Source organism: Eurypyga helias, unplaced genomic scaffold, assembly GCF_000690775.1.
Source record: "Eurypyga helias isolate BGI_N326 unplaced genomic scaffold, ASM69077v1 scaffold2088, whole genome shotgun sequence".
In the NCBI taxonomy this organism is placed as follows: Eukaryota; Metazoa; Chordata; class Aves; order Eurypygiformes; family Eurypygidae; genus Eurypyga; species Eurypyga helias.
Window position 1 is genome coordinate 5518 of NW_010268657.1, and position 16192 is coordinate 21709.

The 16192-nt window shown below is 55.2% G+C and overlaps 2 protein-coding genes across 2 annotated transcripts in view; one reads left to right on the forward strand and one right to left on the reverse strand.

The window, feature by feature from the left end:
* Positions 1–5359, forward strand: part of ITGB2 (integrin, beta 2 (complement component 3 receptor 3 and 4 subunit)) — a 6200-nt gene extending 841 nt beyond the window's left edge. Inside the window, exons 3-15 of the mRNA XM_010157801.1 lie at positions 1–172; positions 355–525; positions 743–984; positions 1322–1477; positions 1678–1773; positions 1914–2003; positions 2329–2469; positions 2710–2894; positions 3662–3906; positions 4161–4380; positions 4533–4738; positions 4850–5016; positions 5294–5359. The exon at positions 1–172 is cut by the window's left edge and continues 15 nt beyond it. Coding sequence (XP_010156103.1) covers positions 1–172; positions 355–525; positions 743–984; positions 1322–1477; positions 1678–1773; positions 1914–2003; positions 2329–2469; positions 2710–2894; positions 3662–3906; positions 4161–4380; positions 4533–4738; positions 4850–5016; positions 5294–5359 — 2157 coding nt within the window. The remainder of the gene's footprint in view (positions 173–354; positions 526–742; positions 985–1321; positions 1478–1677; positions 1774–1913; positions 2004–2328; positions 2470–2709; positions 2895–3661; positions 3907–4160; positions 4381–4532; positions 4739–4849; positions 5017–5293) is intronic.
* A 1408-nt stretch (positions 5360–6767) lies between these two features.
* Positions 6768–16192, reverse strand: part of KMO (kynurenine 3-monooxygenase (kynurenine 3-hydroxylase)) — a 9667-nt gene continuing 242 nt past the window's right edge. The window contains exons 2-15 of the mRNA XM_010157802.1: positions 15437–15506; positions 13547–13644; positions 12498–12587; positions 12213–12261; positions 11625–11712; positions 10902–11067; positions 10331–10402; positions 9688–9809; positions 8332–8479; positions 7804–7861; positions 7625–7707; positions 7282–7383; positions 7129–7188; positions 6768–6935 (exon numbers count right to left, since the gene is read on the reverse strand). Coding sequence (XP_010156104.1) covers positions 6768–6935; positions 7129–7188; positions 7282–7383; positions 7625–7707; positions 7804–7861; positions 8332–8479; positions 9688–9809; positions 10331–10402; positions 10902–11067; positions 11625–11712; positions 12213–12261; positions 12498–12587; positions 13547–13644; positions 15437–15506 — 1374 coding nt within the window. The remainder of the gene's footprint in view (positions 6936–7128; positions 7189–7281; positions 7384–7624; positions 7708–7803; positions 7862–8331; positions 8480–9687; positions 9810–10330; positions 10403–10901; positions 11068–11624; positions 11713–12212; positions 12262–12497; positions 12588–13546; positions 13645–15436; positions 15507–16192) is intronic.

Sequence of the window (16192 nt, forward strand, 5' to 3'; positions counted from 1 at the left end):
CCCGGTGAGCCAGACTCCATCCGCTGCGACACCATCGAGCAGCTGCAGCAGAAGGGATGCCCGCCCAACGAGATTGAGTTTCCAGAGAACAAAATCACAAGGACAAAGGACAGTCCCTTAAGCAACGACATCCAGCTGGCTCCTCAGGAGGTGCACTTGAAGCTGAGGATAGGTACAGTCTGCCCAGTGTTCCCAACAACCTTCTGCTCACCCTCAGGCTCAGCTGGGATGCAGCAGCATGTTGCAGCCCACATTTCATCCCCCTTTTTTCTGAAAGATCCCAGTGGGGGTTGGATGACGGGGTGAGATGTGAGCCTCAGCACGGCAGCTGATCCTGGTATCCCTGTCCCTCAGGCCAGCCCGCTGTATTTGACGTGAAGTTTCGCCGTGCCATGGGGTACCCCATTGATCTCTACTACCTCATGGACCTCTCCTACTCCATGCTGGATGACCTGGAGAACGTGAAGAAGCTGGGAGGGCAGCTGCTCAGGGCACTGGAGAGCACCACCCCTTCTCGACGCATAGGTGAGCCTGTCTCTGTCACGGGACCCCGGCACAGCTCTCTGCTGCTGGGAAGAGCCGCGGGGCTGGAGCGGGATGCAGGCAGTGAGTGGTGTGACCTGTCCTCTGCCAAACTGGAGGGTGTGCTGGGGCGAGGGCCATGGACACGTACATGGGGCCTAGCAGATTGTGTGTGTCCTGTCCCTGCCTGCCCCTGATGCTGTGGTCCTGGATGCCTTAGGGTTTGGCTCCTTTGTGGACAAGACGGTGCTGCCCTTCGTGAACACGCACCCCGAGAAGCTGCAGAATCCCTGCCCCAACAAGGACAAGCAATGCCAGCCTCCCTTCACCTTCAAGCACATCCTCTCGCTGACCGACAACGCCAAGAAGTTCGAGAGTGAAGTGGGGAAGCAGTTTATCTCCGGGAACCTGGATGCCCCCGAGGGGGGGCTGGATGCCATGATGCAGGCAGCGGTGTGTGGGGTGAGTCCCCATGTCTGCCCCGCTGTCAGCAGCTGTGGCAGATGACCCACGCTCACGCACCATCCTTGGGGAGGTGGCTCTGCCCCTCTCCAGGTGGGCTCTGGAAGCCCTTTGTTATAAGTCCTGATGCAGCACCGGGTAGGTTACTCTAGGGGGTAGAAGAGAGCATCTTACCACAGCCTCCTGCCCCTGAGCTCCTGTAACCCACCTCCTCCATGCCCCCAGCCCCATCCCATGGCTGGCATGAGACTTGCCATGCTCTGGTGAGGGCTGTACTGTGCCTGCTGGCACCACCCGTCCAGCCTCGCTCAGGGCCAGGTCTCCATGCTGCTTGCAGGACTTGATCGGCTGGCGCAATGTCACCCGCTTGCTGGTGTATGCTACCGACGACGGCTTCCACTTCGCCGGCGATGGCAAGCTCGGGGCCATCCTGACCCCCAACGATGGCCAGTGCCACTTGGAGGACAACATGTACAAAAAGAGCAACGAGTATGTAAGTAGGTGGGAGCTGCTCAGCAGCATTGCACCCTCAGCCTCACTCCCCCAGGCAGAAAAAAAAGCCACATAAAAAGCTTGTTGCTGAGACCACGGGGTCACCATAATCACCATAATTTGGGCCATGAAACACGAACTGTCCACCCTTCTGCTGGTGGGGGAGATCACACTGTGCATGGTGTCCCTCTCCCTACCCAGGACTACCCATCTGTCGGCCAGCTGGTCCAGAAACTTGCTGAAAACAACATTCAGCCCATTTTTGCTGTCACCAGTAAAGTGTTGGATGTTTACAAGGTAAGGAGACCTCGGATGGTCCAGGTGCCCCCTGTCCCTCCCCAGGAGGACAGAAACAGCTGTGCGTGTCCTCCTGCTGCTGCCCCCTGCCCGGCTGTCACACAGGGGAGACCACTCACCTCTTTGCTCTCCGTTGGCAGAAACTCAGTGAGATGATCCCAAAGTCAGCTGTGGGAGAGCTGAACGAGGACTCCAGCAACATCGTTGAACTCATCCAGGTGGCCTACAATGTAAGTGCTGGAGGGGGCTGAATTTTGCCTGTGTCACATGGTTTTTCTCTCCCGTCATGTGTCCTCACTGTCAGGGAGAAGCAGGGACCAGGGATTTGAAAATGGGACATGCTGAGTCCCTCAGCCCACAGCAAGCAAGAGATTCCTGCCTCTCCAGTGCTATGGCCTGCCTTCCCAGAACCACCCCAGGCAGCTGAGAACCCAGCCTGGGGTGCTTCGTGCCCCTCTCCCCTGGGCTGGGGGGAAGCCCTGACGTGTAACCCCACACCCTCTTGGTTTGGTCTCCCCTTGGACCGATGGCATTTTTTCCACCATTTCCCCATAGAACCTCTCCTCACGGATCATCCTAGACCACTCCACCCTGCCAGATGTCCTGGATGTCAAATATGACTCCATATGCATTAAGGGCACAGCTGTTTTGGACAAAGAGAGAGGGCAATGCGACAACGTCAAGATCAACGACGAGGTATGTTCCCCCATACCAGGAGCCCCTCAGCTCACAAGGTTCCTGATGCCCATCCTGTTTCACAGCAGGAACCCAGCCTGTTGTTCCAGGCTTTCTGTTTGCATGAATTTAATACAGAGTGTCCAAAATGCTGCATGATGGGGGAATCCTCTGTTGCACCAGATGCGCAATACCACCCTCTGATTGCTGGAGCTGCCTGACAGCCTCTGGCCCTTCCCTTTCTCACTCCGCGCTTTCTAGATCACCTTCAAAGTGAAGGTCACAGCCAAGGAGTGCATCAAAAGCCAGTCCTTCACCATCCGGCCGCTGGGCTTCACAGACACCCTCACTGTTCATCTGGAAAGCAACTGCGACTGCAATTGCAACGTGCAGCCTGACGCGACTGCCTGCAGTGAGAAGGGCAGCATGATCTGTGGGATCTGCAGGTACGTGCTGTCCCTGCAAAACTGCTATTTCAAACACGGCCGGAGCTGTGGCGCTTCTGCAAGAGGGCTGCTGGGCCAAGCTGGTGGGGCAGCTGTGGGGTCTGCTTGGCGCCTCTGAGCACCTCTGCGCCTGGAGAACGTGGGGACGGGTGCGGGCTCAGCAGAGAGGTGTGCACGTGGTGATCCGTCATGGCCTGGCTCTGCAGCTGTGCACCAATATTCATATTCTGAGGGTTTGTGTTGATGGAGGCAGGGGACACAATGAGCTCGCTTTGCTGTTGGTGGAGTCTTTGCTGCTTCCCTAAGGGCATCCACCCACCCATCCAACTATCCACCCATCCACCAAACCACCCATCAATCAGACACAGATGTCTGTACAAAGTTCCCAAAATCCCACTTCAGGGCTGTAGTTCATGCTGGTCTTTAAGTGCAATTATTGCTTCACGGCCCCGGGGTGACAGGGAGATGACGAGACTGTGTTTCTTCAGATTTCCCTCGCTATGGTTTGGGAATTATAAATTGAACAATAATTTCTGGGCAACTGTTTGGTGTTGCAAATATCACCAATGTGGAGATCAGCATTGCTGAGGTTTCCTCCTGATCAGCCACCCTGCTCCAGGATGGTGTTAGCACCAGCACGCCGCGGTCGTGTTTCGGCAAGGCTGCCCCAGATTTGCTCCCCTTTGGCCAAGGTCTGGGCCCCACACTTGCCCCACAGCATTCTGTCCTGCCACTGACCCAGGCTCGCTCCTCTCCCTTGATGGCAGCTGCCATTCAGGCTACACGGGGAAGAACTGCGAGTGCGACACCAAAGGCAAGACCAGCAAGGAGCTGGAGGGCAGCTGCCGGAAGGACAACAGCTCGATCATCTGCTCGGGGCTGGGGGACTGCGTGTGTGGGCAGTGCGTCTGCCACACCAGCGAAGTGCCCAACAAGCAGATCTACGGCACCTTCTGCGAGTGTGACAACATGAACTGCGAGTTTCACAACGGCTCCCCCTGCGGTGGCAAAGGTGACGCATCCTCATGATGGGTTCTGCGTCGCGGCACTGTTTAGGGAGATGAAATCCCCAGGGAGATGCTGCCTTTCTCTGCCAAAACCCAAGTGGGTGGGTTTGGGTGTCCTGGGTCCCACCGCACCAGCCTGCGGGACCCCCTCGACCGTCCCACAGAGAGCGCAGGGTGGGTGATGCTCTCTGAAGGTGAGCAGAGGGAGGGCAACCTGCATCTCTGTAGGATCCTGGTCTGAAAGGTCTTCCCCCCGCAGAGCGTGGGAGTTGCGACTGCGGGACGTGCAAGTGCACAGCGGAGTACGAGGGCAGCGCCTGCCAGTGCAAGAAGTCAACGGAGGGCTGCTTGAACGTCCACAGGAATGAGTGCAGCCACCGTGGGACCTGCCACTGCAACCGCTGCCAGTGCCGGGGGGGATACCAGCCCCCTTTCTGCAAGGAATGCCCCGGCTGCCCCTCACCCTGTGGCAGATATGTGTGAGTGACGTGGGAGGGGAGTGGTGGGGATCCCCCTCCACCTCCTGTGCAGGCAAGCCCTGCCTGCTCTTGGGCAGACCCCAGCCATGGCCAAAGCTGGGGGAGGGGGCCTCTACCTCTGCAGAGGTGAGCTGTGGCCGCCTGTTTTGCAGCTCCTGTGTGGAGTGCAAGGCCTTCCAGAGCGGCCCCTTTGAGAAGAACTGCTCCCAGGCCTGCCCCAACATCCAGATGGTGCAGAGTTTAGTGGAGCAGAGCAAGCAGTGCAGGGAGAAGGACTCCCAAAACTGCTGGATCTCATTCCGCATGGTCCAGGAGGATGGTGAGGAGTTGTACAGTGTCATCGTCGATCCTAAAAAAGGTACTACAGCCCCGCTCCTCCCACCCTTCTGCAGGCGGGCTGCCAGCTCTGCTATGGTAGCCTTCAAACCTTGCTGGGGCTGCAGCCGGACGCCATCCATCTGCCCCACAGAGTGCCCAGAGCCGCCCAACATTGCGCTGATCGTGGGTGGCACCGTGGCCGGTGTGGCCCTCATCGGTCTGCTGCTCCTGCTGCTCTGGCGGCTCTTGACAGAGCTGTTTGACCGCCGGGAATACCGTCGGTTCGAGAAGGAGAAATCCAAAGCCAAGTGGAATGATGTAAGAGCCAGTCCGCGGCGGTGGGTTGTGCTGGGACGCTCTCGTACTTGTGGTGGGGACACCTGGAGGGGACATCCTCCCCAGAGGCAGCCACAGGAGACCTGAGCTCTCCCCACTGGCCAGTTTTGCAACCCCACTGAGTTTTGCAGGGGGCTAAGGCAGCCTGTGGGCTCTTCTCTGTCTGCTCCGTTGACACTGGGAAGGGTGGGGTGGGCAACGCTCTACTGAAAGTCTGATAGACCACAACAACACTGGCCTCTTGCCTCTCTCCCTCCAGGCCGATAACCCCCTCTTCAAGAGTGCCACCACCACGGTCGTGAACCCCAGGTTCAATGGGCAATGAAGCAGAGCAACACCCAGCAGCACTAGGACCCACTGTTAAACAAGGAAATGCCAAGCTAAGGAAATATCAAACTAAGGCTCCCACCTCTTCTTCTTTATCCCGTTGGTTTGTTCCCTTCTTCCAGGAGGCCACCAATACGTCAGGCACTGGCTGATGCCTGACGGATCCTGTACCAGTTACCGACCGTCTCGGCTCTTGACGCTAACTTTGCCTTCTGGCAGGAGTCTTGGACACCGAGCCCCGAAACCAGCTGAGTGCCCAGGGTGCTTCCAGCTTTGACTAGGAGCTGGCATTTCAAAACTGCCATTTCTTTTCTGCTCTAGCAGGACCTGCTCCTAGGCTGCCCCATGCCTTCCCTGGCTGCACGGGTCTCCTCTGCTACACTTGCACTGGTTTCTAAAGCCCTCACTGTTGAGTTGGACGTGGGGAGTCCTCCAGGCTGGGGGTCTGCTCTGGAGGTTGCAGTGAGGTGATGGGCCCTAAGGGCTAGTAAGCACCTGCTCCCGGAGATGAAGAGCAGCCAGGGAACACGCAATGAATCTTGTTTCCAAATCATCAGCTTCTCCCTGGTGTCGCTCCCCTCTCAGACATACCTCAGGCAAAGTTCTGCTTGGGCTCCTGCAAGCTTGGCTCACCTCCGCCAGGCCTTGAGCCCTCTGCGCAGCAAGGAGGCAGAGGAGCAACTGTTTGAACTATGAAACATCGGTACCAAGCACTTGAAACGTTGCCTGCAGCTTGGCCACAGCTTCTTCCGCCACCCCTGGGATGAGATATTTTCCCTGCTCTACGAGAGCATCAGACATGCCAAGGGCCAGGCGTGCAAAAGACCTGGCAGTACCCAGAGCACCTCCAGCTCAGTACTTTTCCAAACCATGCACAGCAGCTAATCGCTCTTACATAGTGCGGCAATTCCTGTGGAATAGCGGTACAATTCCCTCTTTGCTTGAAGTCTGGGAATCATTTGCATACAGCTGTATTATGTCACATCTCCATTTGCTCTCTGAAGAGGTTTAATGTTAATAAAATTTAATATATAAAGTAAATACATCTGTCCAGCTAAGAATCAGGCGCAGGGGCAGCCACCTAAGCGTTCATCAGCGTTCATCACCCCAGCTGGTTCAAGCGGCGCATGCTCCCCCATCCCTGCACACAAAACCCGCACCCAGCCCATGGCACGCTGCATCACTCAAGACAAGGCGGAGGTAGGCCTGGGCTCCTGCAGAGGGTCTGGGGGCACTCCGTGCCCTGATGTCCTCCTCTTGCCCAGGGAGAGGGACCACCACTAAGGTGGCAGGAGAAAGAGGAGCTGCAGGAGATGCCAAGCCACATCCAAAGAGAAACAACATCATCCAGCTGAGCCAACAGCCTGCGCCTTCACTTTTATTACAACCTGGAGCTCCCCTTATATTTAAGCCACTTGTGTGCCAAAGGGAAAATTTCCAATATTCTTCAGATAATGGGACCAGCCCCACAAGTTTTCCATGCAGAAGTCCAAGTCCCGTGCCAGCCGCTTTATGAGCAGGTAGGTGCCACCCAGTCCTGCCGCCCCCATGACAAAGAGCCCTCGATTAATTACCTGCAAGCGCAAAGAGAAACCCCGGCATTATCAGAGGGTTGCTCCTACCCTGTGGCACCAAGCAAAGCCTTCACACCTGCACCCACCTGCCCATGCCCCACCACCAAAGCCCCCCTGCAGCCGAGCAGTGCTGGCGTGCAGGATGCTCACAAGGCCTGTGGTGTGGGGAGGACAGGCACTGCCAAGGACCAACCTTTTGCTGCCATTTCCAGCGCTGGAGCGCCTCGTGGTAGCGAATTCGGGTGAAGGTCACCTGGGAAGATTGCAGGAGCATGTCACCACCTCAGAGCCAGCCAGGAGCAGCTCACGGCAGCTCAGGCTGTGTGGACAGAGGTGGTGGCCTTACCATGGTGTAGAGGGGGACGATGGTGGAAGGCATGAGGGTGTGGAGGAAGTTGTCTACGTGCTTCCGGAAAATGAACCACCTTGAATTCACGTGCTCACGCATCTGCAACAGAGCAACCATCACCCCTTTGCGGGGTGCCTTGGCAGGGCTCCCCTGTGTTTTGATAGCTCTCCCACCACAGGGAACAGAGCCTCCTGAGCCCCAGTGGCCTTCCCAATGAGCTCTTAGGCTAAAGCCTGCCAGGATGAGAGTCTCACAAGAGACCCTTTCTGCTCTGTGCATCCTGACAGAGTGCCACAGTGTGCAGGGCCCACAGGACCATGTCTGTGTGCAGCTCACCTACCTCTATGTAGTTGTACATGGCTAAATCCGAGATGGCGTGGTCATCCGGCACTCTAAGCCTGGAGAACTCGGGAAGGCAGGCACCTGGGAGAAGACAGCAGCAGCTCACGGGCAGCTCCCCAGCAGGGTATCAGGAGGGATCCTCCTCTGCTCTCACTCCTCCCCGGTCACCTCACTCACCAAGGTCATTGTGGAACTGGTCCATTAATTCATCAAAGACCAGACAATCCTCAAAGCCCTGGGAGGAAAATTAGAGGTTGGATAGGCAGAAGGAACCACGTGTTCATGAGAAGTGCTCTCACGGATGCTTTGCTAATGTAGCCGTTCACACATGCAGGGTCCCACCGACCACATCTCCAGAGCAGGAGTCTTACTCCAGGCTGCTCTGCCTGGGGTCTTGGCAGAGAAATCCAGGGAGTTGCCTTTCACGGCAGCCTGGGGCTGCCCTGACAGATTCCCCTCCCGCACATCCTCTGCCCTGTTGGAAGGCAGCACCGCCGCCCCGTTCCCGTTCCTCTCCAGAGGACAGCGGGTCCCAGTGAGCAGCCAGGTGCCCACGGGACTCCAACACCTGCTGATGCAGAGGACATCAGGCGGTGGGAGAGGCCAGCCTGTGAACTCTATGGAGCCACACTCTAAACCCAGGCATTTCTGGGGGAAAAGAGTGGGGAGCTGACTGATACAGCCCAGGGCCAGCCGTGAACTTACTGCGTTCATGCCCTGTCCGTAGAAAGGCACAACGGCATGCGCGGCATCTCCCATCAGCACGCACCGAGAAGCAAGGTGGTAGGAGGAGCACTTCACGGATATCATGGCCTGGGCTGGCAGCAAAAAGTAATCGTGCTTCAGCTCTCGCCTTCAGGCAAAACAACAGATACTTCACTTGTGGGACCACCGGAGACAAGAAGAGCAAGTCATGCAATGGCCAAGCTCAGGAAGCCAGGGCCATGAGCGCACTCAGCGTTGGGATGCAAAACCTAAGCCTATTCACTAGGATGGTTGTTCTGGGAAAAACGTGGAGGCCATAAAACCTATTTTATTAACTTCTCCCTATGGACCGACTATGTTGCCTGCAGGTTTTAAGCTCTGCACACAACCTGACCATGAGTAAGGGTGTCATCGACATCTCAGTCCTCTTACCATGAGCAGTGGTGTGTGGCAGCCACTGCAGGAAGGATATACTGGGGGACAGCTGAGTTTCTGTCTCTTTAACAGGAAAGGGAAACTGCTTAATACGGCTGAGACCCTTCCTATCAGCCAAAAAAAGCCTGTGACAGGTACCTATGTTGCAAAGCAGAAGCATTAATAGCATGGACTGGAGCTCCACCAGGCAGAGCAGGATAATCTGGCTCTGTGCTGCTGCCCTTGTGTCATTTGCCCAGCAGCGAGGGGGACCCCCACTGCCTGGGGAAGCAGCTCGCTGCAGGGAACTGCGTGCTCTGGTGTCTCACAGCCCTCGTGTTTGTTTTAGCTGTACAGTCAGTAAGTGCCAAGCTTTGTTTAGTCAGCAGTGTTGGGTTTTTTTTGCCAAGCCCAACTTTTCTCAGTCTGGTAGCTAAAATTTCAACATTTGTGCAACTCAGGTACCTGAACAGCAGGACCCTCCTCGTGCTGCTGGTTTCAGCGTGCAACCCTTACCTTTGCACTGGCACAGTCACTTTGCTTACCCACCTCTAATGTCAGAAACCCAGGGCTTATCAACAGCTAATCCACCCCTTGAGTTCAAAACCTTAACAGCAGCCCAAAAGCAGGGGGAGGTGACATGCTCTGGGCTGTGCCTCCAAGGAGCAGAGCGGTGCCTCTGTGCAGCTCCACCAGAAACTGCCCTGTGACGGGGCTGCTGAGCCTGCCATCCCAGCATGGACGCAGCATGGACCTCAGTCTGCTCGCTACCTCTCCTCCAGACCTACAGGCCATGGGGATCCACCCCAACAGCATTCACGACCCCTTGGCCCGCCAGCTTCAGCAGAGTCTCTGTCACCGGGACCCCAAGGCTGGGGGGGGCCATCCCCTGGCTTCATGACACCACGCTGACGAGCGAGAAGGGCAGACGGGAACACTTACTCTCCGATGAGGGGGATGGCATCTGGGAAGTAGGTCTGGAAAAACCCCAGCACTTGCTTGCCCGTCGTGAGCTTCTCAAATTCCTCAAAAGGCATGAAGAGCGTGCAGGTGAAGGACTTGTCCTGCCAGCCGTGGAGGAAGATCAGAAAGAAGCCCAGGGGCCAAGGAGAGCACCTGGCACCTGGAGCCGGCTCAGTGCCCAGCCTGTCACCCGCAGATCGCAGTGACCTGCCCTGCACAGTGGGGGCGACTGCCCGGACACCCACCCACCATGGTGGGCTCGCACACGCCGGGGGCAAACAGGGGGGAGGCAGAAATGGGCAGCGCGTGATCTGCTGGCGTGGGCCTAGCATGCTGCCCTGGTACTCCTGTATCTGGTTTATAACAGCCAGCTGCAGACAGCTGTTCTCTGGGAGGCTCAGATGCGTGGGCAGAGAGAAGTGGCACAGTATTGTGAGGCACAGCTGTCTCTGGGGGTCCAGCCCTGCGCCCCCCCAGGCTGTGGGATGCCTAGTGCAGTTTGGAGGTCCCTCCTGGCACCCTGTCAGCCCTCCCAGTCCCTACTACATGCCTGCCACTACAGCCAGTCCATCCCCACAAACTCCATCCCACGCCCCAGAGGAGAGTGGCCGTTGGTTATCACCATGTTGGGCAGTGCAATCATCATGAAGGTGTTTCTTGGCCAGATATGGAGGTAGTTTGGTTCCATGGCAAACTGAAAGAGAAGGAAAATTTCCCTGTGTCCCTGCCCTGCTCAGCTTCCCCAGCCCAGCCTCTGGTTCCACACCAGCACACCAGTTCCCATCCTTCCTGCCATGAGAAGACACAGTGATCACAGGGCCCCGTCCTGGGACCTGATGCTTCAGGCAGACACAAAGCAAGGGCAAGAGGAAAGGGTAGGAAAGATGGACAAAAATACGCTGGTTTGCCCTCGCTGATGTCCTCATAGATGCATTCCCTAATCCCCAGGACCTCTCAGAGCTAGAGTTAACCCCACTGCTCCAGGCTGGCTCCTGGGATTTTTGCAGCCAGGTATCAAGACCACTGGAAGAGGAAGAGATGTCTGCCTTCCCCTAGGGAAGTTTTAATCCCTTGGCTGAGCACCGAGAGAGAAATTCGTTTCTCTAGAGCTGCTGTAGCAGAGCCGCTATGAGAGGAGAGCAGGGTGTCCCAGCTGCCAAGGTGGTAGCAGCCTCCAGGACAGGCACACTTACGTCTCCATCCTTGGGAGGGATGGTCAGCTCCATATAGCCGTGAGGAATGTACTCGTGACTGTAGTTAAAGCGCGTTTGCCTCATGAATTGCTTTCTGATTGTTGAGAAGGCTCCATCGCATCCCACGATGAGATCGTAGGTGACTTCTAATGGCTTCTGGTTAGATCTGAAAGCAAGAGATTCCTTGGATCGATCCTGCTGTAACTCCAGGCCAGCTCAGCACTGGTGGGCACAGTGAATCTGCTTTTGCAAACTGCTGGTGTCACCTCCAGCGTTAGTAATCTTCTAGGGTGAAGGAAGACTGTCTTTCACTGACCAGGAAGCTCAGCATTAGGATAAATATTATCCTGTAGGTTATCAAAAGAGTAACTCTGCCAGATCTACCCAAGAATGCAACAGACAGTGTTGGGATAACGCTGTGACTTCGTAGAGCCTGCATCCCCAGGTGAACAGGGGGCACGGCAGGATGTAACACAGCTATGAAACAAGGTCATCAGCCCCCCACCCCCCAACACCAATCTGTCCCTGAAAACCAGCACAGTGGAGACTCCCCATGAACCCTGCTTTGATGTCTTCCCTTTCCAAAACTGACATGGAGTTTTGCAAGCTGGGGAATACCACGCGGGTTTCAAACTGAGATTGCTCAACTGTTTGAGGTTTTATGAATGATTAAGCAGAAACTAACTGAACTGGCACTTGATGCCAGGCTTGCGCAGGGGTTACCTTTTTATCATTAACGTCCCCAACTCTGCGTTGCACCCCAGGATCTTGTGTCCAAAGTACAGTTTAGTGTTGGAGTACTTCTGAGCAGCTGTGAAAAGATGACTAAATTTGGAGGCTCGTACTGTGACCCCAACAATATTTCCAAGGGATCCCTAGATATAAGGACTTCTGTGATTACAGCAAATAAAATTCCTGTGTTGAGTGACAGCTGGTGGACAGGACACACTCGGACTGCATTTGGTCAACTCTGGTGAAAAAGGGGGAAGGAACCCTGCAAAGATTTCTTTCTTCCTCACAACGACGTGAGTCACTGACCTGACCTCCCACGTGAGTGCAAATGCAGAAGAGCTGCTCTTCAAGGGTCTCTGCGCACGCAGAAGGGCCTTGGCGGGACAAGCAGCAGGGAAACAGCACAGAGCTTCTTCCCAAAAGCACAGCTAGCTCATGTTTGCACTTTCTGAGAGCCAGGTTATGCCGAACTCACAGGCAAAGAGAGCCTGGGGCCCAAGGTCTCCTGTTCATGGGGCAAACCCTAAAGCCTCGGTGAATAGGGTGTAAAAGTGTTTGCAAACAGACCTGGAAACCTACCTGTTAGCAACTCTCTGTTTAAGTTTGCTCTGTCCACAGAGAGAATGTACTGCAAGGCAAACAAACATGCTGTTTGCTGAAGGATGTTCGGCGCGGCCAGACAAGAAACGCCACCCCCTCCAGACAGCCCCGCTGAAACCAGAGGAGGGTCACGCAACAGTTCCCACTCACCGCAACCTTTCTAAGAGTGTGAGCCACAGGCTATGCATCACACACAGCTACAAACGCTGTGAAAGACCCCTCATGCGCTGCCAAGCACCTCCGCTAAAACCAGAACACCAGTACCTGGTTCTTCTTCCCATAGGGGATAGAGTACTTCTTCCCCAAAGGCGTATGTATCCTCCTGGCCCGCATGGGAATGCCTTTGGACACAATCTGAAATGGAAGGGAACACAACCTAGCCTTCTGGCCAAAACTGAGTTACGGAGGGGCAGGGCACAAGCTACCAACCGCCATTCCCCCTGTGCACTGCGCTCCAGGCAGGACGGGATGCTCTCTGCTCATATGTTTTTGTGGAGCTATCCGAGTTACTGGGGAAAATTTTACAGGGCTGTCAATGCCAAGTCACTGCATTCCACTGAGAAAACTTACATGCTTGTTCTTATAAAAATCAGAGGAAAACTATTTTTGGATAGAAGGGACATGAAAAGTCCCAGGGTGGGACAAGGCAGGGGATGACAGCCAAATCACATCTTGGTGCTGAGATATGAGCTGTTGAAGCCTGGGCTCTTCTGCAGGGAGCCAGGGACCAGGAGATCCCACCACTGCAGCAGCTGGATGGGGAACGGTAGCAAGTGCCCTGCAGAGGAGCGCTGGGCTCTGACCCAACCATGCTGGGCAGGAGTCGGTGTGCACAGATTTTGGGGGTCAGCCCAAAGCTCAGGGTTTTGTGGGAAAATACAAATCTGGGCATGTCAGTGGGGAAACCAGCCGCCTTTATTCCATCCTGCTGGCACTCCGGGTCTTTTGGGAGTCCACCTCCTCTTGCTCCGTTCGCTCTCACTCTCCAGGAGGGAGGAGAGCATGGTGGGGAGGTAAACACTGGAAGTTGTTGTCTGAGTGTTGGTCTCCCAGGGGAGCACCCTCTGCCACGAGGACTGGGTGCTGCCCCCAGGCCGGGGGAGAAGCCCATTGTCATCTGTGCCATGAAGCAGTGGAGAGCCAGGCTGCGGGAATGCAGTGGGAGAGGTCTGCCCCCACCCTCACGAAAGCAAAGCCACCTCTGCCCGGCCCCTGCGTGCTTGGGGAGTGGAAAAGAGCCTGTCCATCACCAGCTGAAGTCAACAGCATTTTAACCACAGAGACCCCACCACCAATAGGAGCTTCCAGGGTACCTGTTCTTCCATCCCCACTGCTCGGAGGGCTTGCCGTCCTCTATGGGACAGGGCCAAGTTAATGCTTCTGCCACGGCTAAAGTTGGCTACACGGATATCTGCATGGAAAGAGCAGGTGTTTATGGAGACACCGATACCACAGCCTGCTGTGGGCGGCATCTCCTGAAATCCCTGCAGCAACAGCAGGCAGGGCAGTGGGGATGCCCTGTCTCCCGCTCTGCGTGCTGAGACAACAGGTATCAAAAGGCACTTTCCGCTGCCAGGAAGGCAACCGAGCAACTTCTAGGTCTGCTACCTCTGTGCCACCTCTGGCCTGGAAGAAGCAGCCACAGGTGAGCGCTGCGGAGGGAACACTGGATCCTGCCAGCTCCCCACAGCCAGAGGGCACAGTATCACTATGAGCCGTCTCCCTCCTGAGGGGAGAGAGACGAGCATGAATGCCTGGCAGCTTCTGCTGAGATCCACAGCCTTTTGGGACACGGGCAGGTCACCTTCTCCATCGCTGTTTAGGTGGGAATGCCCCTGCACTGGCCTGTTCTTCCTCTTCCCACTTGGGATTCCCAGGTTGTACAGCCAGTGCGTGTGGCAGCGGCTCATCCCAATAGCTTTCAGGGTTGCCCCTCAGCATGAGCAATGGGCCAAAAACTGGAGTAGAGCAGCAAAACCCATCTGACTCAGAAGGCAGGTGAGAGCAACCGGGGCTTTTTTAACCTGGGAAACTCCTAGAATATTCAACATCCGGCAACGATTTTAACAGTTACACTAAGGTGAAAAGCCATTTTCTCTCGCTCTGAGCCTGCAGCCTGCTGGCATCGCTTGGGGCTGGCTACTGTGACCCCACATTTCTGTTGCAGGGCCCTAGAGCTGTGCACAGGGCTCAGGACAAGCACAGCTGGGAGCCGTGCAGCAGAACTGCCCTCCTGACGCCTGCCTGTGCGGGAACAGCTACCAGAGACCACACGTCACTCGGAGCTTCTCCTTCCCTTTGCTGCACTGTCAGGCTGAGTTTCGCCTTCCGTGGCGTCACGCTTACCTGCCGCTTGGTTTGCCATCTCTGTCCAGGGTTTATTTGTCTGATAGGCACTGAAGGCAAACAATTTCACTCCCTTTCAGCCAGCACCTGGGCTCCAAATCATCATTTCTCTGTCGTGTCACCTTACAGAGCTGGAGACTTCCTGAAAGCACTCTGTCTCTCCTGCCCCTCTCGCCACCACCCCTACTCCCCACCGATAGCCATGATTACCGGTCAGGTGGAGGCTTTTAACCCTAACAGAGATGCTGCAGAATTAACAACAGCCATGGCTGCCAAACTTCTGAGGCAGCTTTGTTCAACAGCACTGTGTTAAGTGGGTAGATTTAAACAGGATATCAGGAAGAAATTATTCTCAGAGAGGGTGGTGAGGCACTGGCACAGGGTGCCCAGAGAAGCTGTGGATGCCCCATCCCTGGAAGTGTTCAAGGCCAGGCTGGATGAGGCTTGGAGCAACCTGGTCTAGTGGAAGGTGTCCCTGCCCATGGCAGGGGGGATGGAACTAAGTGGGCTTTGCGGTCCCTTCCAACCCAAACTATTCTGTGATTCAGCGACTGGTTTTCCAAAGTGAGGATTTGAATCAGTATTTAAGACAAAAACATTAAAAAGGGCATTGTTTTAGTAGAAGAAGGCTGGGTTCTTTCCACACAAGACAACATATTTCAAATAAATGCTCTCCCCTATCACAGGAGCTAAAGGGAAGAGGGAAAAGCATGTCCCCAAAAAATCATGCTTTCAGATTTCATTTTCTTTTTGCAGTTTCAGTGAGCTCACACAGTTCCTCTTTTCCTTCCTCAAGAACTGTTATCAGTAGAAGGACAGAAACATTAATAAAGCAGTAGTGATCAAGCTGAACTTACCTTCTCTGGCTTCATAAACATCAACATGGAAACCCCGTCTAGCAAAGAAACAGGCATTTAATGCACCCACCTACAAGAGAAGGATCGGGAATGGTGGATGAGGTGTTTCACTAGAAGCTGTACCACAGGGCACTGCTGAGATGCATCAAGGGAAAGGAGCGGCCAGGGGATGCAGCTCAGCATATGGAGGAAGACCCTTTGATCAAGAACCTTAGAGGACTTCCCCCTGGAGAGAAGTCCCCTGGCACCCCTGATGTGCCTGCCAAACCTCCAAGACAAAAGTCACCCATCGAAGCTCATCGTCTAAAGTCGTACCAAGTTCAGGGCCTGTTTACATACAGTGATTAACTGCAGCAGGGCTAATCCCTTTGGCCAGGGACAGCAGGAGCGGGTACAGGCAAGCTCCCCGTTCCTCTCTGGGCTATATTTATCTGCCTCAATACAGTTTAGGATGCTGCAGTATTCCCTTGGGAACACAGTGGGGGGAAGCTAGGGCTGTGCAAATGCAAGATGTTACCTTGAAAAGGACAGCACACGCGTCCTGCTTGTTATTTAAATGGATGGCTGTCTTTTTCTTGTTTCATTTCCATCATTAATCGCTGTCAGAACTACAGATTCCTAAGTCATCACCCTTTTCTAGCAGCACGGGGACTAAGAAGCTAATGGCCAAAAAGTCAGAAGAGAGATTTAGGTGCTGCAGTGCTCCATGCTGTCCTTTAGAGCCTCTGGGATAACTCAGCAGCGAAGCTTTCCCTC